Source organism: Folsomia candida, unplaced genomic scaffold (assembly GCF_002217175.1).
Source record: "Folsomia candida strain VU population unplaced genomic scaffold, ASM221717v1 Fcan01_Sc003, whole genome shotgun sequence".
NCBI classification, from domain to species: domain Eukaryota; kingdom Metazoa; phylum Arthropoda; class Collembola; order Entomobryomorpha; family Isotomidae; genus Folsomia; species Folsomia candida.
Genome location: NW_019091195.1, coordinates 12,233,816 through 12,255,629, shown reverse-complemented (window position 1 = coordinate 12,255,629; position 21,814 = coordinate 12,233,816). Strand labels below are relative to the sequence as shown.

Sequence of the window (21,814 nt, the reverse complement as noted above, 5' to 3'; positions counted from 1 at the left end):
CTCTTTTCTTATTCTGTATGCAACGAAGGAGATGCTTTTGCTATTAACTCTGTCAGAGGAAATAGATCTTCTAGTTCAGTCTTATTACTCCAAGGCGTTGGGAGTCGTAGTCTGCAGCCGAGGGGTAGTTTTTCACGCCTAGGTGCGTTTTTTACCTTGGGCAGATGCTTTCCTGCCGCACCAACAACGCTGGGATACGAAAATGAAAACGCACCATAACAGAACGAGCTGGCAACCCTCCTCCCTCCGAAAATAAGGAATGAAGAGAAAGGAATGTGCAGGGTTAGCTTTTCTCCACTATTTACCAGCGTAGTACACAAATACGAGGCCTAAGGGTTGAGTCAGACGAAGGGGTGAGTGTGAAGCATACGTACGTGTCTGAATGCATGCAACCAAGGAATATCGCGTGTGATGACATGCCCCCTTCCTTGATGGTCAATTGACGAAGGCTGTCGGTGTGTGACGAAGTCGTGCATAATGAAATGGAATTTATCAAGTGAAGTTTAGACCGTCTTTATTCGTCCAGCTATTTTACAGTGAGTAGTATTTAACATGTATCCAGCAGATCATTAGACCTACGGATATACAAAAAACTATACTTGTATGAGACAAATGCAGTTGTCTCATTTTATTTAAATCATCATTTAATAGAGCATTCTATTTTTAGGTATTATGCGATCCTTTGAAGTATTTTCCCTGAGAATACTGAATTATGTTTTAATTATTGTTAGTATGTTTATGCATCAAAGTAATTCATGTCTGTAAAGAGATGTCAACTTTTAGAGTAGCGTGTATCTACAATTACGGATGACAACAAATTAAATACTAACCGGTGCATCCGGACTGATTGGCAAGATAAATGCTGCAGTCAAAATTTAAGACAGGCAACATTAAATTATTCATTCATGTTGAACAACTAATTTGCTCATCACATTATTGTACATGTAAACGGCTACTCAACTTTTCAATTGTGATGTCACGTCGTAGAACCGGAAAACATCAGTTTACTTGGACATGAAAGGATCCATATGCGGGTATATAAGGGACAGATTAAGATTGAATATTGTTCATTCGTTTTCAAATTCATTATTAGTTCAGTTCATGACAATTTTTGAAAAACGTGTTTTGGTACCATGAATTTCCGAGGTTGTATTTTACTTGTAATCGCTTCTGTTGCATTGTTTGTGCAATCTGATGCTTGCATGCAAAAATTTAAAAGGGCTGGCGATATTGACACCTTTACAAATAATTGCTTCACGAAAGCTGGATTTGCTAGTGTTCCAACTCACGAAGACATGATGAAACCCGATTTTGACTTCAAGGTACATTCTCGTAATATTTCTAATTTGAACTAGTAATGAATCGTATTGCTCTTTTGTAGTGTGCAGCAAAATGTATAATGGGGGCCATTGATATCGTAAGTTATACAAAATAAGGACTTAAAGACACGTCACGTAAATAAACATTTTACAAGTGGGAAAAATTATTTTCAGATCGACGACCAAGGAAAAATCGATAAAGACGTTTTGTCTGATTTTTTGGCCGAGAATGCTCCGGAACAGACTCTCTTGAAACTGACAGAAGTGTCGACGGCATGCGTAGATTCTTCAGGTTCGCTCGTTCTGTTAGTGTTCAGCCTCAATTATTGGAATTCACAATTCCCCATATATTTTTTTTCTTCAATTGCAACTAATTGTGTAGAGCGAATATCGATGAATAGAACGATTGTGGCCAACATTTCTTCTTGTATGTCAATAGGCAGTGACAAGATCAGTGGCACAAAACAAGGACAAGGAACCGAGGAATGTCAAGCCATTGGGAAATTTTATTCGTGCTTTATCGCCGCTTCGGATAAAGTAATGCATGGACTTCCAAATCATAAATATGCAATGCGATGCAAAATATAATATGCATATTTTTGTTTAGTTTTGTTGAGCTGACCATCTTCACTACTTCACATCTTCACTTCAAAGTGACCCACAACATGTACCCGACGACGCAAATTATGTATAAAGATTTTATCAACATGTTACTTGTTTATTCTCAACAGATCTGGCTTTCACTCGCACATAGTATGTAACATTTGCTGGTGTATAATTATATTTATGGCTAATTAAATGCACATCGTCAAATAAATATTGCAAGCTAAAAAAGAACGTAACGAGAATTAAATGTGTCTAGAAAGAGAAAAACAAGCAAGCAAAACAAACAATAAGTACCTAACCTGAGTTGGTTACAATAATAATTGATATTAAATACATAAAGGCTTAGGTATGCAATTCATCGGGTGTGAAAGTACTTAATTTAGGGAACGCTATTCAGTGTACAAAATGTACGGAATCAGGCTATGAGGTAACTCTGACCGATTTTTCTCTGTCCAATCTTCGGTAAAAGGTCCCAAACTGGAACACAGAGATTTTCGTGCGATTTCCATGAGAGACTTGGGGTTTTTCAATCGTTGTTGAATATCTTTTCTGAAGGAACTTTTGAGGCGCTGAAGTTGTGGATTAAGGCGATTCAGATCTTCCGTCGCACCACCGTCTATTAGCAGGTGAGCAAACTCAGAAAAACCTACAAAACGTTTGATGGATTCATAATATGGTATGTCTGGGAGAAAAGTAGCACATGGTAATCGAACCCATTAAATAAATAGTACCATTTGTTATACAGTGGCTCAATGGAGAAATTCCAAGTCGATCAACCGTATTGACGTTGGCATTGGCTTGAATAAGAATGCGAAGGGATTCGATGTCCGACATAAGGCAGGCAAGCTACAGGAATAACAACATGTTATTTGTTTTCCTCTGATCACTCGTAAATTTTAAGGAAGGATTAAAAAAATAAAATAGGAACATTTACATGCACTGTACTTTGCCCCAATTTATTGCACTTGTTCACATCACATCCACATTTGAGCAAAAGTTTGAGACATTTCCATTTCCTGTAATAAAACATAAAATCAATTTCGTAAGAATAATATAGAAATTGTAACTTGTATACTCGAGATTATTGCTGAGAATGACAATCTGTAGTTGTGTATTCCCTTGTCCTGTCATCAAGTCCAAACGAGATCCATGTTCCAGAAGCAGGCGTACTGTATCATACTCGAAATTTGAACTTAATAGGCCCCACATTAGTGGGGTGTATCCAAGAGAATCGAGATCATCAGGAAATGCTGTCAACATGTGTCAAATACTTAACCATATTTGTGATGAACGTAAATAAATACAAAATTCTTACCCCCATTGGCAAGTAATACTTGAATTACTTGCTTGCGGCCGTGTTCGCAAGCGTAGCTTAAAGCAGTTCGTCCCTTATCATCCTGCTTATTTATATCACATCCATATGAAATTAGACTGGAGACAGTGTCTATTGTGAAAGAGTCGTTTATATACTATTTGAAAATTAAATTTTTTGTATCATAATTTTCACTAACGTAATGCACCACGTTTGGCAGCAATATGCAAAGGAGTGACCAACTGATCATCCGCAGCATTTACATCTGCTCTATTTACAAGAAGTAAATCAACAATGGAGTCGTACCCCATTTCCACGGCCACATGTAAAGATGTGCATCCTTTTGAATCTCGCCGATTCACGGCCACCCCATTTCTTAAGAGAAGTTCAACTGTGTAGTTAAAAAAATCATCCATCATTATCATACGCTCAACTATGAATATTTTGTCGTGGGAATTGAAAGCGTTTCAATTGGATAGTGATTTGATAAAAGTTTACCGAGATTGTAAGCTCCCCTCTCAACGGATCTGTAATGAAAATTGGGCATAAACGATAAAAAGCGATTAAGGATGTAGTCTATAGAAGTCAAACGTTTTGATGTGAGTCACATCATGTGACCTATAATTCGAACTTACAGGCAGAGGGCAGGTCTTGTGACCGAGTTGATTTTGAAGGTTTGATCGGCGTCAGCTCCAGCTTCTAACAGGGCAGCACATTGTTCAACATCCCCGTATTGTATGGCCACCAAGTAGTTCCCATTCAGCTGCCAACTGTTAAGTCCTCGCTAAAAAGGTAAATTACGGATGTTTAGCATTACAATTGTTCGGAGAAGACGTGCTCAGTTTTTTTAGTTTGGAGCTATTGATAATTATATCTTTTAATAATACCATCATTTCTCGTGGCGTACAGGTATTTCTCGAGTAAGTCTGAAAATAAAATTATAAAATGTAGATGACTCAACATGTAATGTAAGTAACGACGCCTGCATCGTTTAAAGATCGAGCTTATATGCATTTACGGACAACTTTTTCAGATTATCAGTGCCAATCACGCTAAATTTGACTGTACGACATAATGCATTGGACGACGACTACTATGATACATATGCACAAAAACAAATGTCCTCTTTGTCAATAAATAAACCACAATTTGACACATTATACGTTGCGGTTGTGGGCGTGTGTGGCTTTATTTCAATATGCTGGTATAGCGAGCAATTGATAAATATGACAAACATGATGATATTTATGATACAGATTTACATAAATAACTGCAAACCTAATTGCGTGTGCAGAACGTTACACGTCGATTATATTATGCAATTGACTCGACTTGACTTGAGTACAAACCTTGCTTTCAAGCAAAATCCTCAAGATAACTTTGTAAAATCTGTTGGTAAAATTTTACCGTAAAATTGTGCACAAATTTGGGTGATATCTGCAGAGTTGCTTGTATCTTAAAATAATGCTGATATACATATATGATGCGACTGTTCTTTGTAACTAGAAACGAACTAATGGCTATGCATTTGGTAGTGCCATACGACAATACAAGGTCGATGATATTAACGTTCGTTATTGAGAGATAAAACAGAGTTTCAATGTTGACATGTAAAATACAATAACACACGCAACCTAGACCAATGTTAAATTCTGCTTTAAACAGGCTGAGTGAGTTATTATTACTATTTACACGGTGCGTTGTGACGTAATTACGAGTCATTATAAGAATAGTAAAGGGACGATGATAAACACGATATACAAAACAAAGACTCACTCACCGACTTATCGGGAATTTAGTAAGAAGCACCCACCAAATATATCTTGTGACAAGATTCTTGTCTACAAAAATGTTGGAATTAATTGCTGATGTTTGCCACGTTTATTAAAGACAGATGAAGAAGGCTCAGATGTTATTGTGCATTGTCTCCAAGTGGAATTTGCAGTCAATTACTTAGTTATGCACTAGTCCAAGTCGAACTAAATTATTATCCAAACTGACGCTTAAATATTTTAAGAGAGGCAACGAACAGCTCAACTAGGTGTGTATATATATGTAGCTTGATTGACTTTTATCCAGTGATGACGTTCATTTAAAATGTGGTTTAGCTAGTTAGGGTTTGATGGTGTTGGTGGATAAGAAGAAAGATAGCAGGGCTACACAAGTGAACAAAATAAAAGAAGGTGGTTTTTGAGAAGTAAAAAATGAGGAGTACTATCCAAAAGCCCTCGTCGGTCGACTCTAGCCCAGATTTATTTCATGGAATTGGAGCATCACTCGTTGTTTAACCATCAGAACATATCATAGCGTATGCATTATGCATAGGCATCAATGGTACATGAAACCTTGCCCTCATTTTGTATGGCTTCGTGAGTAAGTAAATGTTACAACAAAAAGGTAATAACATTATTGATCTGGTTCTGCAGGATCCATGCAAAGGAATGCCCACAATAAGAGTTTGTCAATATAAATGGTAGTTGGAAAGGTATGGTGTCTGGTGAAGTGTATTTAAATATAAGATGAAAGAATCCGGAAGAAAACATTCCAATCCGGTTAAGGGCAAGGGACCAGCAGCCGAAGAAAGGGTCTACATCCTTGAACTTGTAATGTCACCTAGACCAACCTTTACGTTTATATGAAGTGGGTCATTTGCCTTGTAATAGGCAGGCACTATAGCCGGCGGATGGATGAGGTTGCACGGAGACACAGAAAGTAATATGCAGTTACGCTGTATAGATTTTAGTATTTCATGGCACTTATAGTAGTTATAGTACTGCGATGCATTCTGTCTGGCTAAGGGACCAAAATTTGACAAGTCTACCGTTGGTAGTCTTGTCTATCCAAACAACCAAGTAAACCTAAACCTTGTGCCCTTATCGTAAAATCATGAGATCACGAAAGAAAACCATGAATCCAGTTTTAGAAATTTATGCGTGCACATTCCGAACAACATCAGCGTGTCTCGCCCTTAAATTTATACTTACAAGTTTTATTATCAACATTAAAGCTAGAAAAATTATTTTAAAGTATCAAAGGATATAATGATGTTTAGAATAAAAAATCATCATACATTTTCAAAGGGTATAATGTGACAGTCGATACGCACACAAAAAAAACATATTCATAAAGCATAAGTATCCGTTTTAACTAACAATATCGTCCTTAATTTTTCCTAGCTTTCATTTTTTGCCGATTATTTTTCCCAGGCCGTTTTGTACCACCACCAGCACCACCCCCTGGGTTGCCCCTTCCGCCCCTGTTGCCCCCAGGTTGTTTTCCACGCCCAAACCCTTTCGCTGACCCCTTTCCTTTCCCACCACTCCCACTCTCAAAATTGTCTAAACTATCCCTCGTGTTCCATTTCTGGCCTTTCTTCTTCCCACCATTGCCGTATTTCTCATTCTTATTTTGTCTCCTATAGTTCACCCTCTTCTTGTCATCCCCTCTCCCACCTCCCCTATTTTTACCCAAATCTCGAGTTCCCTTCTTTTTTTCTTCCAAAAAATCTAAATTTCCTCCTTGTTGTCCTTTCCTATACTTTTTCACACTCTCAATCATATCTTTTTTAGCCTTTTGTCTTTCCTGAATAACCTGAACTTGAGTCTGTTTAGCGAATTTCTTTTGTTCCCTCAATTTCCGCACTTTCTCCGCTTTCTCAGTAGAAGTCTGCTTCTTGAGTAGAACTTGAGCCACTTTCTGCATATGAGTATCCGATTTAGCCATTTCTGCAAAATAGTCTTCTGGTCTTCTCGTAGGAACTCCCATCTCTCGTAGTCGCGGAAGGCACTTTAAAACAGCTTCTTGTGCTTGGCGATAGAATCCCATTTCCCGAGCAAAATCATTATGAACTGGATCATCATCTACAGACTTTACTGAAGGGCTCGCCGTTCCTTTCGACCTCCGTTGGCTATTGATTGACTTGATTTCTCTGGACCGCTTTCCCTTATGTTCATCTAGCTGAAGGGCAATTTCAGGTGCGAGGGGGGCCACGTTATTAACGATATCTAAGCGCTCAATCCATCCAAACTTTTTGGGCAATTTTATTTTTTCAAGATGATGTTGTATTAGTGGGATATCATTAATAGCAGCTGCTGGCTTCTGCTTCTCCAGCTCTCTTCCAGTCGTATTCACAACAACCAACCCTGGCTTTAATTTTCCAGCCGCAAATGCTTCTTGTAGTGCTTCATCAGAATCAGCGTCCTCGTCAACTTCAAATTCCTCATCTGACGAGTCTGAGAAATCAACTTCCTCTGGTTTCTTCATGTTTTGCAAATGCTGAATCAACGATCACAAATAAAGATGATGAAACTGTACACCTTTCTGTATTAAAACAAGAAAATCGTCACATAAGTTATGTGCATGTATTTACGTTCAACTTTGTAAATACACTGCATACATGCACTAAATAGTAATATAATGGGTTTATTCTAATACAAATCTATCGAAATTTCAAAATTGTTTAATGCAATATCTTACCTTACTATCGCAAAGGTTATCTTCCTCTTAGGGTAAGTACTTATCAGACGTAAATTAAATTTTTATTCCTCACAGCAGCCGTTGACGACTCGCTGAAATGATAGAAATGTGCTTCTGCTCTTCTACACATGGAGGGTTCGAGTTTGGCTCTGCACTCCATTCTCTTGCTGGGGCAAACTGCTTGTCGCTCTCTCGCCTTTCTCCCCACTCACTTTCATCGCTTTCACCAACACCCAAATTTACTTGGTTCCTCTGATAATCATCCAATTCATCTCCTTAAATTCCAATCACATTCTACTGAAATGCAACACAATGAAATTTACATGCAAATGAAATTATTTCTGATGATGGGCCAGTTCCTCCGCCTTGAGTTGTGGGTAGATGGCAAAGTGGAGTGTGCAGCTGCTGGCTGAAGAATACTTGTCAGTCTTGTGATCATGACATTTCACTTCCCAATGGTCCACTACACTACTCGTCGTATATAAACAGACCAACCAAGTCGTCACAAATTCCAGTTTTGTCTCACTCATCATCATCACTTTAGTAGTATTGAATATTAGTTAGCAACACTTTCTGTTGGTTCTTGAACTGACTTGAACTTTTGTATAATTTGACAAGTTGTTATCTCGGGTGCCGTAGTTCATAGAAGAATAGATTGGTCCTGGTGAAAGTCCTTTTCTATTTGTTGATTGAAGTGAGTCAACAGCAGGCGTAGTTCAGAAAAAAAGGACATCACAGCTGATTGGTCCTTCCTCATCATAAAGGTAATCAGGAGAGAGTTATTTGTTTGATAATTGCTCAAGGGGAGTGATGGGTTGATAAGCCCGTGGAAGAGCGTTGTATTGTACAGCATGAAGTGATGAGTAATCGATGAGTAATTTAAGTATTAGTGCATCAATACTAATTTGACGGAACTGCTTTAATTTTTACAGTGAGCAACATAAGATCTATACATATAGAAGTAACAATCAATTGACAAGAGGCGAAAGTATTGAACTACAATCATCAAGGCAAAGAGATTAGAGAATATCGACTATTAAACTCTATTGACTGAATCTCAAACGCTGAAAAATACCATAATCAACGCTTCCAATGGGCATCTTTAGCAATTCATCACCATTCGACGAAGTCGTAGGTTAATACTTTGAATGTCTTTTCTTCCTCCTTCTCATATTCTGGTTTATTGATTTGATTCATAAATGTCTTTGTTGTTACGTTTCTGCAGGGAAAGCAACACTAGAGACTAATACCAAGGAGGACTGGTCTTTGATACTTGATATTTGTGATCGAGTAACAACTACTCCAACAGGTGCAAAGGAGTGTCTCAGGTCAATCGTTTCCAGATTGAATCATCCAGATCCTCACGTTGTTGTGCAAGCAATTACTGTAAGCTAACCCCAGAAGAAAGTGACACATTATTCTTGCAGGACGGCTCCTGTAAATCTTCCTAATTGCATAACTCATTGGGTACATATATTTTATATTATTATTCCAGCTTTTAGATGCGTGTGTGAGTAATTGTGGACTACCATTCCACCTTGAAATCGCATCTCGAGACTTTGAACAAGAGTATTGCAAGTTACTTACAAAGATTCAAGAGAAAACTGTCCGTGATAAACTTCTTCAGTGTCTCCAAAAATGGGCAGAGAGTTTCAAATCTGACCCACAACTTGACCTGATCCCATCACTTGTAGGAAAATTGAAAGCAAAAGGAGTCCACTTCTCTGATAGCCCACACAAGGTTGGATTTTATTTCCAAACGTATTTTGTTCTATTAACAAATGGAGAAATTCTAAACTTCATTATTCCATAACAGTCTACTAGAAAATCCAGCCATCATCATCATCATTCTTCTTCTAAAAACAGAGACATGTCATCATCATCGGCAGTGCCTGCGGCTCAAGAAGATGCAGACCTTGCAAAAGGTGTAATAATTAAACCAACCCCATTCAAAACCTATTAACTCGTTAACTGCTGGTGATAATTAATATTATTATGAATCTCTTTTCAGCAATCGAACTTTCATTGAAGGAGGCCCAAACTCACAGCCAAAATAAAACGTTGTATCCCCAAGCGTCATCGTTAGCCAGCGGTTCAGCTGAAGAAAAGGAACCAAAGAAAGTCAGAGCCTTATATGACTTTGAAGCCGCTGAAGAGAATGAACTAACATTTTATGCTGGAGAAATAGGTTATTACTAATTTTCTTATCATGTAAATATTTGCTGAGCAAGCAATCAAGGTAATAATTATTATGATTTTGGTCATGCAGTGTTTGTAACCGATGATAGCGATACCAATTGGTGGCAAGGAAGTAATCAGCGTGGAAAGGGACTATTTCCAGCCAATTTTGTGACTTATGACTTGAGTGCTGAGCCCACTAGTAAGCAAGAAGGATATAATAATTATAACAATAATAACTACTTTTGCATTATTATCAAGTAAATCATGTACACTTATTTCCGCAGAATTTGAAGTAAATTCCAAGAAAACAGTACAATTTTCTGAAGACGTTGAAGTACAGTCCATCGAGACAGAACCTGAGATCGTTGAAATTGACGAAGGCAAAATCGATAAAGTGTTGCATGTGCTACATGAAGCAGATCCAACCGGTGAAGTCGAAGATCCAGCAGATTTGTGCGGATTAGAAGGTTTAGCATATTTTTTCAGTTTTCACCCACAAACTATCTTATCACCTAGTAGAGAAGAGGTAGAATAATAATGATATAAAGTGTATAAATATGTACTTCATTGTGATATTTCAGAACAAGTAAATCAAATGGCACCCTTGATTGATCAAGAACTGGAGAAAATCGACAGAAGACATGCCCAGTTGACACGACTGGGTGGAGAGCTGGTGGAAGCCCTTAACATGTACCACAATTTAATGCGTGAACCGGTTGCATCAACGATGCCGTATGGTATGAAAATGGGCATGAGCGTCGCAGGACCTACCGTATCTATGCCCCACTTTTCTCAAGTAGGTGGGCCTGTGCAATACCCTGGGTATCCTCCTTACGACCCAAATGTACCTTACTCAATGATGAGACCACCACATTCCGCACCACCGGCTGCTAATGGGGCTGGATATAACTCCATGCCTTATCAATCACAACCTCAGAGTAATGGAATGGGACAACAACACATGAACCAACAACAGCAGATGGGGAATTTGGGAGGCGTTCCAAACGGTCAAATTGGGGGGCAGCCGCAAATGCCCAACTCACCTCAAGTCAGTCAACCGGTTAGCATGGCAGGAGGGCAAATTCCTTATTCACAACCCATGATGATGCCACAAGGGCAAAATATGAATATGCAAGGAGGATACGAGTCAAACCCCATGAGTCAACCGCAGAATATGGGAATGCCCCCTCATATGATGTCACCTCAAAAGTATGTTTCATTTCCTCTTTTAATATTTTGTTCGAGTATTGTAAAAAAGGCAACAACAATTACAAAAATTATAATTGTTATAATCTTTTACCCTACCTACAGTGGACCGTATGGACAAGGATTGCCTCAAGGGGGGTATCCACAATCATCCACGGCCCCATCCGGCCCAGCAGTCTAAAGACCTCGCGTTTGCTTAACCTTTTACTACTTCGATACGTATATATTTACATATTTACTAAATATGATCATTATTGTGCGTAGAAAATGCTAGTTTTGCATTGATAATGAATTCTTTACGTCTTATTACTTTGTGCAGGCACATTTTATAACCTGCAGCAAGTTTATGATCCATTGTCGTCGTCTGCCATCGCTCTGCTATTTCAAATATAAAGAATAAATTATTTGCCCTTCAAATTCGGCCATTGAATAATAAAAACAGCTCCACCACAGTACCACACCACTACTATCACATGCTTACATAGTTACGCAGTTTAACATACACACGTTCAAAATAATCATATGCACAATGCACATCATCCATCAGTGTACTTGATAACTTTATCATCCGGTAGTTTTTGTTTTTGGAGTTAGTTAGCTCTCTCTATATAGACTTATACGTACGTAGGTAATTCCTGAGAGCGATTATTAACAGGCATTCTTAATTACATGCAAACCCTAAGCATATATTATGTAGCTGTTGACCATGAGCCCATCATCACCGATCATTCTCATTATAGAAAGAGCCCATACAATCTCATTCAACAACCACTTGTTTTTTCTAACTATTTAGTTGCCTGCTATTCACTCGATTAAGGAATGTACAAATGTACAGCTATGTGGGAAGTATAAAGTCGGTCCACTGCTGCTCCGTGTTTGGCTTTCTCCCAACTTTTACCCACTCTTTCTCCTCGTTGCAACTTCTGGAGGTGTTTCTGCTCGAGATTAATGTGCTGCCTAAAAATATCTGGGTATCAAGGCTGAGAGAATAGTGGTACTAATTAATTTCGAGGGAGGTGAGACATGTTGTTGGGTGATTTAACAACCTCCATAAATTTTTTACCCTCTGTTGGACTCTCAACGCTACAGATAGATGTGCACGTTAATTAAATAAACTGGATTAATTGTTGGGAGGGCGAGAAGAAGGTTGAGCAGGGTAACAACTCTGGTTCATTACTACAATTTAACGATGTGTTAATAAATTGGCGAGTGACGTTGAACGAATCGTTATGGTTTAACAGTTTGACAACTTATTTGTGACGACTGCCATATATGGAATAGAAAGAGCTCACACGACACGGAACGATGACTTTAATAAGGACTACCGAAAATATAAGCACAAATACAAGAACAAATATTTATAATTGAATTTTTTCTATCCTCAATTTGACCCGAGAGAACAAAGTCAAGGAAATTCGGGTGGACATGGCAAATTGTATATGAACATTGTGTGCTTAATTCCTTCACTAAATACCAAAGTCACCGTTACAACTTACAACTGGAGAAAGTCACTGCTCAATTCACGCGGACGGAACAGACGAACATCAAAATGTCAAAAATACCTTATGAACAGTAAGTCAAGAATTTAATATTTTATAGATTATGCATTGCATGACCGAAAATATGTTCGCATAATTTACTACCAATTACATAATTAATGGCACTAATAATAGCTTTGACCAAGCGTAACATGGATTACATAATGTAATTTACATTTAGTCAGTTACATAAAACATGATAACGATATAAAGGATATCGACGTACTCAATAAATGGGAATGATGGGATATTTTTGATAAAGCTAGCACGCACTGTACTCTGTGCATGATGATCAGTGAGAAAGTTCAAGAGGACGGTTTATCAGTTGGTGTCATATACAGAAGCTGGATTATTGACAAAATATTCCATTCAGGTCATGGGTGTGTGGTGTCAGTTTGCCTCAGGGACAAAAGTTCAGGATGGGGCCGAGTGCAGAGAAAGTAGTGCAGTGCAGTGGATATGAAATCTGTTTCTTCAGAAGAATTGTCCATTCTTCTCAAGTGACAGATTTATTTCTACACGTTTTGTAAATCCTCTCATCCTCAGATTAACTAAAATCTACTGTAACTTCGCATAGCCCGAGTGAGTTCATCAGTCGTTAGACTACATATGTAATTTTTATACATGCCCGTAGTATCATGTAATTGTAATAGGTAATGCAGCAATTAGGGGCAACCAGCGTGTGTACATGCATATGTACCTACAACACACTGACAGACAAGATGCGTACTGGAGTCAGCATGTATTTTCCACACTAAAACTTTAACTTTCTTTTGAACTTTTTTCTAAATAAATTCAGCTTAGAAGTTCACTACATAATTATTCAAAAACTTATCGGTGTTCTGAATTCTAAATAAAACCCAATGGGAATGTTCCGTTTTAAAAATCGTTCACTCGTCGGACCCCAAATTTCACAAATTGGAGCAAATATTTATTTTACAATCATGCAGAGCCTTGCCCCTCTTTTTCTTATGCTGTAAATATTTATAATCCATTTGCTTCCCTCACATGATAAACATGATAAGCTATAATGCCTCCCAAGCAGGGTGAGTTATTTAAACCTACTTTGGTTGACGCAATTTACAAATTGCTGTGTTATGCAAAATTGTTTATTCTGGTATAAACGTGTTCCTTTAGTTATATATCATGTCAATTACATTAAGACATATTAATATATTTAATGTGGTATTGTGATGCATTTTGAACTCTTAGGAGGGGAGCTTGCGAGGTTGATAATAACAGATCCTGATGCCCTTTGGATATGTGGTAGGGTCCTATGAGTGTACTAAAACCCTGAAGTGGTTTAACTCCATGGCCACATTTGCGCCCGCCACACCCACTCAAAAATACCCAAAAAACGCTTTCACACCAGTTTTCACTCACTCAAATCCACGCCAAAAATCCAATTTTACTCAGATTTTGCAATTTCTTTCACCATTACACTCCCAGATAGTTGCTTTCTTCAATCCAATATCAAACTCAATATTTTCGAAATTTTTAGTATTTTTAAAATTTAAAATTCTGAATGAGCATTGTTGTAGTAATCAACAACGCAAATTATCCCTGCGAAATAATCATCAGCAAAATTGAGTTTGATATTGGATTGAAGAAAGCAACTATCTGGGAGTGTAATGGTGAAAGAAATTTCAAAATCCGAGTAAAATTGGATTTTTGGCGAGGTTTTGAGTGAGTGAAAACTGGAGTGAAAGCGTTTTTTGGGTATTTTTGAGTGGGTGTGGCGGGCGCAAATGTGGCCATGGAGTTAAACCACTTCAGGGTTTTAGTACACTCATAGGACCCTACCACATATCCAAAGGGCATCAGGATCTGTTATTATCAACCTCGCAAGCTCCCCTCCTTAGCACATTTATTTGTAGTATATACACACATACATATATCTATTACAGAAAAGTTTGAGACATCAATTTGTAATTTCGCGACGATCTTGATGAAACTATAAATCTCTACAAATTTCGAAATTGTTTTGCGTCATTTTCTACCTAATCTCCAACTAATCTTGGATGAGGGATTATTATGACTGCATGACAATTGCATGTTGGGCATTATCCTCGGTCTGTAGACTAGTTTTGCGCTCATTCAGAAGAAAGCCGGGTGCAAAGCAAATTGTTATTTCCTCTCTTGCATCAGGCTTATCTTTCCCCTTACAGTTGACAGTACGTACGTACAATCGTTGTTATACTGCACGATGTTACTCACTACTCCCAAAAAACTACGTAGATGTGGCTGCCTTTTAAGCATATGCACTCATTTCTAACCGTTATACATACGTACAAATCTGTATATCACTCTTTATTGTCCTTCTGAAATTGATTGTACCAGCGGAAATGTTGCGTCTTCTTCATTGTGGAAACAGCGACTTTGATATGTATACCTATGGTATTGTAATTATGTGGGTTCGATCAACAGGATAAAACATATTCTCAAATAACTAACTGTCCTCCTGCTTGCCTTATTGTAGCCATTAGTATTGATGCATTCTCATTTTGTGGAGGTTGGAGAATGACCCGAGAGTTGAACCTGATGAGCTGTAGATGTGGTGAACCAAATGTAGTAAATAATCCGCCCTGACTGGATATACATAGATACGAAATATGCATGCACGAGACGAGATAATGACAGTTGAATCTACGATATCAAACTATTCAGGGTTATTAGTACTTCGAGTCAATTTAAAAGAGCAACATCTTTCTGTCAATCTCTGTCATAGTCTTTAGTCGTCGTCATAAAAGTCAAAATAATTTTTTTGCTACTTCTTTGCTACTTCTTTGCTACTTTGTATATCATCATACTAAAAATCATCCGTACTCAATTGTTGCTAAACTAATAAGTATTTATAAAGTTCGTGGTTTCACCAGACAATGAGCATTATTGATTGTTGACAGTTTAAAATAAAGCTTGTTAGGTTACATGGTTAGAGAAATCTTGCTTGACACGAGTTTGAGGAGTGTATATATATAATTTGCCCTTTTGACCATTACTTTTTCACTCTGAGCAGCAATTTTGCACTCAACCCTACATTTTGTGGTCTATTTTGAACATTTTTTTTACATAATGCAGTTTAAAATATTCAGTAATATGTGGTGCACGGAGTAGTGGTTAGACCTTTGAGAACTTGGATAAGGAAAAAGGTGTGTATCGTAATTATAAATACGTCGTCTTGCGTTGCGTGAACTTCAATATACTGGAACGCCAACTCCGTTGGAGACCACCTTGTTCAAGTCGAGAAAGTGTTAATTGTTCCATACAATCTGTTATTGTAAAATGTAAAACAGCAGAGAAATTCTGTAATGAAGAAGATATGTTGCGGTTCAACATTAGTAAGAACTAAAAGTTTGCCACTGAAATTGGATAATCATCGTCGCATTATATACATGCATACCTGAGATAATTTAGCACCTATTACCAATACGGCGTCGTTCAAAAGAAGGAAAGACTACTTTCAGAAGCTAACAAAATGACCCGCAAGATGAATGAGCAAAGCCCGTTGTAAGTTGTTGATATATTGATGACCAATAATTTAGATTCGCCATTTTACGTGGACGTGTGGGGGTTGGGTTTTCTTTCTCTACACATTTTTTTCTGCTTGACCATCGTACCTAGGGGTTTGGTTCGAATAGTATTTTCATAATTGATGGGACGTGGTCCGAGCCACACACATAGATCTTAAGTAAGTTTGCAATTTGATCGCCTGAAAAGGTGCTAATTCGAGCTTATGTATCTGGCGACATGTCCATTTTGTTTGTGCCCGTACACATTGCAAACTTATGGTTCGTATTATACGGCGGTGATTTCCTTATCCGGTGATGTATAGATAGCCAATCAATCAGTCAGTCAATAGATGCGACAAACCTCCTTTTGTGAGTTAAAATTCTCTACAAGTACAGAATTACAAAAAGTTGGGTCACCGGTCAGCCAGGGTTATTATTAGTGCAGGCATCATCTATAAATTATTTAAATGAGCCCTAATCCATCAACTGTCATTAATCACAGGTAACTTTCTGCAAAGGCATCCCTCCCTCACACCAACTAAAGAAAATGTGATATATTCACTTATTGTTTTCGATATACTTATGTATTCCACTCGGAAATATAGGCATTCATGTATAAATATTTTCACACAGTCGTGAGCTACTTTATCATTCTCACAAGTTTTTAATAAATTACAAAACTGGTTTGAAATGTACCAGGGTTTATATTTTGTTGCAAAATTATTTTTGTGGGTGATATATAATGTCAAGAATGAAGGAAGTTGTACAATTTGTAATTATTTTTATTACTTATTTTATAAGTAAAGTTTGATCAAGAAAATCAGTACTAAATCTGACTTTACTAATTGCCCTCTTTCTGAAACGTGCACAGGCTGCAAGACTCTCACGCGAGGATGTATGGGGACAACACGGCGTCGAGTGGGGTTCTGGACAATGGGGAGCAACGACCACCCCACCTCTGCACCTGCCAGGGCGACACACCACCTCGCAGACCCTGCGGCACATGCAACACCTTCCCACCCCCCACCCCCGGCCTCTCCATCATCATCCAAGGTACGAAATTCATGCATACACTCCACACCACTTTTAGGCATCCATGGGAACTTTTATCCAGATTTTTGCATGCAATTAATCAACATTCCTTCCGAATTTAATGGAAGAATCGGTGCACCGGAGTGGGAGTAATCCTTCCTACCCGACATTTTTTGTCTTTAATTCTTCAACATAAACAAAATTTATAATGACAGCAGTTTCTAGCAAAACCAAGCCGATTAAAAAGATAGATCTAAATTTGAATGCATGTCCAATATTTCCAGATTCTGGTGAACACTGCCACGATGATGAGCAACAGTTTAAAACAGACAAGGTAGCGAGGAGAAAACTGTGGATTGCCAGCGTCTTGTGCGTCGTTTTCATGGTGGGGGAAGCGGTTGGTAAGTTTGTACAAGTTGGAAACAAACTAATTATAAAATTAATAGATATAATATACATTTCAACGGTAGGTAATAGGTATACATTATTATTAATTTATAATATTTTTATAATTTCAGGAGGGATGCTTGCAGGCAGTTTGGCTGTGGCTACTGACGCTGCACATTTGCTGACAGACTTTGCCGGATTTATGATATCATTGTTCGCTCTTTACATTAGTGAAAGACCTGCAACGAAAAGACTAAGCTATGGGTATCACCGTGCAGGTAGAAATTAGGAATTTCTTAAATACATATGTATATAATACACACTGTTCAAAACAATCACCCAGGACCATATTTACATACAATGCACATGTAAATATGACTCCATGCGTAACAAAATTAGTTAACTATATTTGCTAATAATTATGATTTTTGAGCAGAAGTGATTGGTGCACTAACATCCGTCCTCTTGATTTGGGTCGGTACGTATTATGGAAATGATTCGCATATATTTTATTTTCTCAAACAAGTAATTATTTTACAAATTATTAATGTTTTTGCTTTCAAAATGACAGTTACTGGGATTCTTGTATACTTGGCTGTTCAGCGTGTAGTTCTACAAGAATTTGAAATTGACTCATCAATTATGCTGATAACTTCCGGAATTGGTTTGATTGTCAATGTCATGTAAGTCGTATAAATAAGTTGAATGAAGGCATAAAACGTTCTACTACAACCCAACGCTTTTTGTATAGAATGGGTTGCACACTTCATCAGCACGGTCATGGTCATTCTCATGGCGGGGGCAGTGGCGGTGGGGGGCACACTCATGGTCATTCCCATGGCCCTGCGGTTCTACCTGCAGATCAAAAGTCTGCGGAAGTGAAGAACAACAGTTACGTTCCTGGGAGTGTAGAGGATCTTGAACGGGCGGAAGAACAGGCGAGTCATGCGAGCAGTGGTGAGCATGACGAGTCTTCCTGCAGCTCAAACTCCACCCAAGTCTCCATTTCGAAACAGCAGAACATTAACGTCCGAGCAGCCTATATTCACGTGATCGGAGATTTCTTACAAAGCGTGGGTGTCTTTGCGGCCGCGTTAACCATTTACTTCCAGGTTAACATCTCATCAATATCATACATAGTTATTTTTAATCTGTTTGCAACAACGAGACACTGATTTATTTGTTTATTATCTATCTATGCAGCCAAAGTGGACAATTATTGACCCAATTTGCACATTTTTGTTTTCAATTCTGGTCATGGGGACAACCTTTGCTATAATTAAAGACGCGTTAGTTGTTTTGATGGAAGGTAAGATGCTTTAATTATTGGCTTTAACTGACTGGAAATTGCAACGTGCAAGTTTTGACTAGGAATTTTTCCTTTATAGGAGCTCCAAAAGGCATTGATTTTAATGAAGTAAGTTTCAGTTTACAAATTGAGATACGTCATTCAAATCTTGTTTAATGACCTGAATTACCTCTCTAATTATTATAGGTAAGGGAAACCTTGTTAAGCGTACGAGGTGTATGCAAAGTCCACAATCTTAGGTAAGATTTTTGTATGTTTTTAGAAATTTAGAACTGAGTTTAGACTGCCCATCCCGTCGTGAAAGTACTTTTACATTGTTGGAAAACTATGTCTTATAAATACTCTCGTGTACGTGTACGTGCCACGTTATCGCAATAACTTCAATTTGTGCAATATATTCGAGAATGTCAAACTCTGCAATATTGTAATCAGTGCCCTTGGGGTCCTGTAATCTTGACCCAATTTAACAGAATAGACTGATTCACATTATTACATTACATTATAAAAAATAATCATTGTCGTTGGAATTTTTTAATTTTGACTTTTAAACTGAAAGTACTCTTCCTCCTTCTAAAATATCTTAAAATATTTTCATTTTCTCTTACAGGATATGGTCGCTATCAATGGACAAGATTGCTGTGTCGGCGCACCTTGCTGTTGGTAAGATTTTGCATAGAAGAAAGCCCAAGCCCGATATTTTGAAGTAAATCCACAAATATGTTACAGAACCTGGAAGTCACAGTGCAAACAGCATTTTACGCAAATCATCTCAACTGGTAAAAACGAAGTATGGTTTCTGTGAAGTCACGATCCAAATTGAAGATTTCAATGAAAGCATGCAAGACTGCCGGAAATGTCAAGAACCCCGAAATTGAGATTACAATGAATGTCCATCCCCTCGGTGCCTCAACAATAGCAACGTAACGAAATAATGAGTTATAGATCTTCCAGTCAATGGAACAGAGATTATTATTGCCAACTCAGTTAGTGCAGATTCTTTTTTATCTTTCTCACTCGAGACTTGCTGAAAATCGGCTACTATGAAGTTACTACTTATTTTCTAAATATGAACAATTGTACAGTTCGCCAAATCTCTAGTAAAGAAAATATGTTGGATAAGCTACGCCCGTCCGGTATAAAATTAAGTAAAGCTATAATTCTTCCAGGTATCCTTCTTTAATGACATATCATGTTAAAAGTATGTAATGTCCAGTCATGATAGATACCAGTACTAGTGTAGTCAGGAGGGGGTCATTCCACGCACACACTCTCTACATACAATTATAAGGTACATATCTTAACTAGATATCTAGTTTTCACATCCAAAGTAAGGTTATTCCATTCCATGCGTGTCTGTGATTTTTACGGAAATACATAGTCGTAACTATTATATATAAGGACCTTTTTGTCATATGAATAATATCTACAAGATATAAAAAAATAGACAACATTTATATGTATGTAGAAATCCAAAGTTAAATTAATGAATATGTAGTTGTAGTAGGCATCATGACATGTCAAAAAGTCCAATATATATTGAACAACTGATGCATAAAAACCAGAATAAACGGAGATTCTCAAATTCTTATACCTCCTCCACTAAAAAGTGCAACATTTACTTGTATAAAAAGCGAAACTACATATCTGAATTCATTATGCATTGTCTTTCCGAATTTTGTTTTTCGTCGAATTGAGAATGATGAGGACGACGAGAAAAGTGGGATAGATAATTCACTACATTTGCATGCAATGTGAATGCTGAATGTGAGAGAATGCGGCATTCAACTTGGCATCTTGGCAAAAAACTGAGACAAGGGTTCCTCATTACAAGGATATTATCCAATCCAGAGGATCAAGTCGCAGACCAGGTCCAAGAGGAACGAAGGCTACGCATTGTTGAACAATGCAATGGAGCAGATGAAGGACTGAATGTGGTGGTTGAGCATGCAAAGTCGTCCTCCTCTGAGGAGAAAGTGGTGCGGCGGCTGTGTCGTGCGAAGTGCATGGAGGAGAGACGTTCTAGATTTAATGAAATGAAAGAAACAAGCGAAGCGAATTTCACCACTTTAATTCTTACACCAACCAAGCAAGCCAAGTCTTGTAACGCATACCTTCCTGTGTGTATGGCTGCTTAATAAGGACGAAGAAGAAAGTCGATGGATTTCTTCCCGTGGTGACTCAAGTGTGCGAGGACTGCTCTGAAATCCGGTTTAAAGAAGATTATTTCATGTAGATGAAAAAGCCTGAATAAGTGATCGTTCTGTAATCCTGCTTTGAACATGATATATCTGCAATGCCGTGTTTACGACAAGAGCTTCATATTTCCATACCATCCTAAGTTTTATGGATCAATGAACAACTAAACTGGACCCAGCAGCGGCTCGGAATTTGTATTGTTGAGTATTGTTTGTACATCTGCATGAAGAGCAGAAAGGATTTCCGTGTCTTTGAAATGAAAGGAATGCCATCCCACTTATCTTCTCAACTCATGATATCCACATTACATCCATGTTTCCTCTTCCTTTGCTAACATTCGAGTTGCGGAATTTGGCGGAGAAATTTCTGAAATGAATGCAAATCTTGAAAAATTAAATTCTTAGTAAGTAATAAATGAAAATGGAAATAATAACAAAGGAGAATGGTAGTTTTACAAGTATGTAAACCTACAACGTAAAATGTCTGTATGGTGACCAGCTAGACTACTTTTCCTTTTGGTTATTGAATGCATCTCTCCGTTATTTAAATAAGTAAGCAGCAATAGGTCACAAGGGGGAGACGAGGAAGAAATCAATCAAAAATTGGCATGCTTTATGTAAAGCCCCTATCTGTATTTCTTAGAAATTTAATCCTTAACCTCTAAGCCCAAGATTCATGACTTTCACAGCTCTGCATAGATCGTCGCATAGTTGTGGTGGTGAGAATCAGGCAAGGAAATTCTT

At 37.9% G+C, this 21,814-nt stretch overlaps 5 protein-coding genes and 2 long non-coding RNA genes across 12 annotated transcripts; 5 read left to right on the top strand and 2 right to left on the bottom strand.

Moving 5' to 3' along the window:
* Positions 1-63: 63 nt before the first annotated feature.
* LOC110847554 lies at positions 64-2,156 on the top strand. Its single transcript, XM_022094509.2, has 5 exons — positions 64-1,322; positions 1,382-1,417; positions 1,494-1,611; positions 1,759-1,856; positions 1,927-2,156. Exons 1-5 carry the CDS (start codon positions 1,134-1,136, stop codon positions 1,933-1,935), a joined length of 450 nt encoding a protein of 149 aa, XP_021950201.1. The 5' UTR covers positions 64-1,133; the 3' UTR covers positions 1,936-2,156.
* Positions 2,017-5,410, bottom strand: LOC110847553 (putative ankyrin repeat protein RF_0381). 3 transcript variants are annotated; one of them, XM_035849801.1, is made up of 10 exons: positions 5,018-5,410; positions 4,125-4,163; positions 3,873-4,021; positions 3,736-3,764; positions 3,437-3,628; positions 3,241-3,369; positions 3,001-3,175; positions 2,860-2,941; positions 2,657-2,771; positions 2,017-2,571 (listed from the first exon to the last, which is right to left on the bottom strand). In XM_035849801.1, exons 2-10 carry the CDS (start codon positions 4,128-4,130, stop codon positions 2,315-2,317), a joined length of 1,134 nt encoding a protein of 377 aa, XP_035705694.1. In that variant the 5' UTR covers positions 4,131-4,163; positions 5,018-5,410; the 3' UTR covers positions 2,017-2,314. The 3 variants fall into 3 exon arrangements, with proteins under 3 accessions (XP_035705694.1, XP_021950200.2, XP_035705695.1); XM_022094508.2 differs by lacking the exon at positions 5,018-5,410 and adding an exon at positions 4,645-4,974; XM_035849802.1 differs by lacking the exon at positions 5,018-5,410 and adding an exon at positions 4,587-4,676.
* LOC118434963 lies at positions 2,412-2,864 on the top strand. Its single transcript, XR_004834406.1, has 2 exons — positions 2,412-2,551; positions 2,671-2,864. It is a non-coding gene; the product is annotated as an uncharacterized LOC118434963 (long non-coding RNA).
* A 32-nt stretch (positions 5,411-5,442) lies between the features above and the next one.
* On the top strand, positions 5,443-6,329 carry LOC118434964. The gene is made up of 2 exons (XR_004834407.1): positions 5,443-5,571; positions 5,664-6,329. It is a non-coding gene; the product is annotated as an uncharacterized LOC118434964 (long non-coding RNA).
* On the bottom strand, positions 6,211-7,973 carry LOC110846171 (probable rRNA-processing protein EBP2 homolog). Its single transcript, XM_022092824.2, has 2 exons — positions 7,714-7,973; positions 6,211-7,557 (listed from the first exon to the last, which is right to left on the bottom strand). Exon 2 carries the CDS (start codon positions 7,498-7,500, stop codon positions 6,400-6,402), a length of 1,101 nt encoding a protein of 366 aa, XP_021948516.1. The 5' UTR covers positions 7,501-7,557; positions 7,714-7,973; the 3' UTR covers positions 6,211-6,399.
* A 226-nt stretch (positions 7,974-8,199) lies between these two features.
* On the top strand, positions 8,200-11,557 carry LOC110847197 (signal transducing adapter molecule 2). 2 transcript variants are annotated; one of them, XM_022094080.2, is made up of 11 exons: positions 8,200-8,477; positions 8,646-8,848; positions 8,939-9,099; positions 9,209-9,454; positions 9,530-9,638; positions 9,725-9,901; positions 9,983-10,093; positions 10,179-10,361; positions 10,476-10,631; positions 10,695-11,103; positions 11,206-11,557. In XM_022094080.2, the coding sequence occupies exons 2-11, from the start codon at positions 8,806-8,808 to the stop codon at positions 11,279-11,281; spliced, it is 1,671 nt and encodes a 556-aa protein (XP_021949772.1). In that variant the 5' UTR covers positions 8,200-8,477; positions 8,646-8,805; the 3' UTR covers positions 11,282-11,557. The 2 variants fall into 2 exon arrangements, with proteins under 2 accessions (XP_021949772.1, XP_021949771.1); XM_022094079.2 differs by having other exon boundaries at positions 10,476-11,103.
* A 275-nt stretch (positions 11,558-11,832) lies between these two features.
* LOC110846700 (zinc transporter 2) lies at positions 11,833-20,481 on the top strand. 3 transcript variants are annotated; one of them, XM_035849804.1, is made up of 12 exons: positions 11,833-12,672; positions 17,019-17,200; positions 17,464-17,580; positions 17,698-17,844; positions 18,003-18,044; positions 18,138-18,249; positions 18,318-18,678; positions 18,770-18,875; positions 18,955-18,983; positions 19,062-19,114; positions 19,483-19,535; positions 19,602-20,481. In XM_035849804.1, the coding sequence occupies exons 1-12, from the start codon at positions 12,650-12,652 to the stop codon at positions 19,748-19,750; spliced, it is 1,374 nt and encodes a 457-aa protein (XP_035705697.1). In that variant the 5' UTR covers positions 11,833-12,649; the 3' UTR covers positions 19,751-20,481. The 3 variants fall into 3 exon arrangements, with proteins under 3 accessions (XP_035705697.1, XP_021949217.1, XP_035705696.1); XM_022093525.2 differs by lacking the exon at positions 11,833-12,672 and adding an exon at positions 15,309-16,145; XM_035849803.1 differs by lacking the exon at positions 11,833-12,672 and adding an exon at positions 16,496-16,649.
* Positions 20,482-21,814: the final 1,333 nt, after the last annotated feature.

Coding starts and splice junctions, on each gene's coding strand:
- LOC110847553 (XM_022094508.2), bottom strand. CDS start 4,959: ATGACTCGTAATTACGTCACAACGCACCGTGTAAATAGTAATAATAAC. Junction 3,765..3,872: donor ACAAGACCTGCCCTCTGCCT/GTAAGTTCGAAT, acceptor TTTTCATTACAG/ATCCGTTGAGAGGGGAGCTT. Junction 3,176..3,240: donor AGTATTACTTGCCAATGGGG/GTAAGAATTTTG, acceptor ACATGTTGACAG/CATTTCCTGATGATCTCGAT.
- LOC110847554 (XM_022094509.2), top strand. CDS start 1,134: ATGAATTTCCGAGGTTGTATTTTACTTGTAATCGCTTCTGTTGCATTG. Junction 1,323..1,381: donor AACCCGATTTTGACTTCAAG/GTACATTCTCGT, acceptor GCTCTTTTGTAG/TGTGCAGCAAAATGTATAAT. Junction 1,418..1,493: donor TAATGGGGGCCATTGATATC/GTAAGTTATACA, acceptor AATTATTTTCAG/ATCGACGACCAAGGAAAAAT.
- LOC110846700 (XM_035849803.1), top strand. CDS start 16,615: ATGAGCCCTAATCCATCAACTGTCATTAATCACAG. Junction 16,650..17,018: donor TCAACTGTCATTAATCACAG/GTAACTTTCTGC, acceptor AAACGTGCACAG/GCTGCAAGACTCTCACGCGA. Junction 18,679..18,769: donor CGTTAACCATTTACTTCCAG/GTTAACATCTCA, acceptor CTATCTATGCAG/CCAAAGTGGACAATTATTGA.
- LOC110846171 (XM_022092824.2), bottom strand. CDS start 7,500: ATGAAGAAACCAGAGGAAGTTGATTTCTCAGACTCGTCAGATGAGGAA.
- LOC110847197 (XM_022094079.2), top strand. CDS start 8,806: ATGGGCATCTTTAGCAATTCATCACCATTCGACGAAGTCGTAG. Junction 9,455..9,529: donor TCTCTGATAGCCCACACAAG/GTTGGATTTTAT, acceptor ATTCCATAACAG/TCTACTAGAAAATCCAGCCA. Junction 9,902..9,982: donor ATTTTATGCTGGAGAAATAG/GTTATTACTAAT, acceptor TTGGTCATGCAG/TGTTTGTAACCGATGATAGC.